Here is a 1,583-nt window from a genome sequence, read left to right as displayed (position 1 = left end):
AGCATTGCATTGCATACAATCTTGATCGAGAATTTGGGTACATATCATCCATGCTTTTCTTTGGAAAATATGACAACTTTAATATACTATTGCCCTGGTATACTTCTGACTTCTTATTCTTTTTGTTCTACTAGACCGAGGCTTAAGGAGCACATGCAGTATTGTATGAATCATCCAGAGGAAATGAATAAGCTGTCCAAACTGAAGGCTCAAATAACAGAGGTCAAAGGGATAATGATGGACAACATTGAGAAGGTACACATGCAGTCCCTTCTACTATTAGATTAAAAGTGAATGATGATTGAATGTAATCCTGGTCTTAAACAAATTCTAAGAATTCAAGTTATGCTTCTCTTTAGATTGCAATTGTTCATTACGCTCTTTATTAAACTTTCTCTCTTGGTTGTTGTTGCTTTGGAACTCGTCTGGTATACAAAATTCAGGCTGCTCAGGGAGAAATAATTTCAGTCAGAGAAAGTTAAATGAGATGATTATGAGTTGATAGTCATGCTCCGTTTTGTGTCTTCTATTATTCTCATGATTCTGTAAATTCAAAGTTGCGAATTTTGTTTATCTTGCCTACTAGAGACAGCTTGTTTTATCCATTCTTCTTCTCTGTATACTTGTGTGTGTGAGGCACACACCAAAAGCAGACATGTATATCCGAGTCCACTTGTAGGTGCATCTCAAGGGAGAAATATTTAGTACTTAGCAAATAATGATGCTATAGTGACTTGGATTCGTTTGTATTTCCATGGAAAAACAAAAAAAAATGCCTAGATTAGCTTAGTCGGGCCCACTAAAGAAATCTCCACTTGTCTTCTCATCCTCTCTCTCCCTGACATACTTGCATGTAAGTCTACCTCTCTTAGACAAATGTAAATTTAAAAGAACAGCTTTTGCTTATTCTGCCCACACTAAATCTATCCATTGTCATCATTTTTTCTTATGCACAAATAATTACATGCAGATAGAGACACACAATCGCACACCACATACATGGAAGAAAACTCTTAACTCATTCCAATGGGAAATAATTCACTCAGAATACTAATGATATTTAATGATTTGGATACGTCTAGTTAATATTTTGGTAAAGAGTTGACAATCAGGCTCCACTATGCTCACTCATGGTCCAACAAATAAGAAATTCCTAGAACTGCTCAGCCACCCCTGGTAAAGTAAGACTGTCTGCCTTGGAGCTTGTGTCCCTCACATCTCCTTGTTTCTCTTCTATCCATTTTCTGTTGGTTTTCTGACCTCTGTTCACAAGTGATATTATAGTTATAATCACCTATTCTAAGCTTTTTTGGTATTTGGTTGTGTGTATCCTTTTAACTAGTTATTTTATGCCAATTAATTTTTAGTAAACAAGGGTCGGTTCACTTAGATGTGTGGTGAACATTTTGGGGCCAGGTGGAGTCTATGCTCTAGTAAACCTCCTGCCTCAGTTTAAATCGTTGTGTAGTGGCAAACATGTCAGTGTTTGGTCTGGCTACAATAAAACCATAATAGCAGAACTGTGTTGAGGTGAAACCTGCTTGAGCTCATTAAGATGAACATAAGGTGTGGTTATCAGCTCC

At 36.8% G+C, this 1,583-nt stretch overlaps 1 protein-coding gene across 1 annotated transcript in view; it reads left to right on the top strand.

Annotated features, from left to right (window-relative positions):
* Window positions 1-1,583, top strand: part of LOC105179674 (vesicle-associated membrane protein 727) — a 4,082-nt gene that overhangs the window by 1,187 nt on the left and 1,312 nt on the right. The window contains 3 exon segments of the mRNA XM_011103323.2: window positions 1-6; window positions 9-37; window positions 135-255. The exon segment at window positions 1-6 is cut by the window's left edge and continues 170 nt beyond it. Coding sequence (XP_011101625.1) covers window positions 1-6; window positions 9-37; window positions 135-255 — 156 coding nt within the window.

The sequence above is a fragment of the Sesamum indicum genome, unplaced genomic scaffold (genome assembly GCF_000512975.1).
Source record: "Sesamum indicum cultivar Zhongzhi No. 13 unplaced genomic scaffold, S_indicum_v1.0 scaffold00188, whole genome shotgun sequence".
NCBI classification, from domain to species: Eukaryota; Viridiplantae; Streptophyta; class Magnoliopsida; order Lamiales; family Pedaliaceae; genus Sesamum; species Sesamum indicum.
This window is presented reverse-complemented; position numbering and strand designations above follow the sequence as displayed.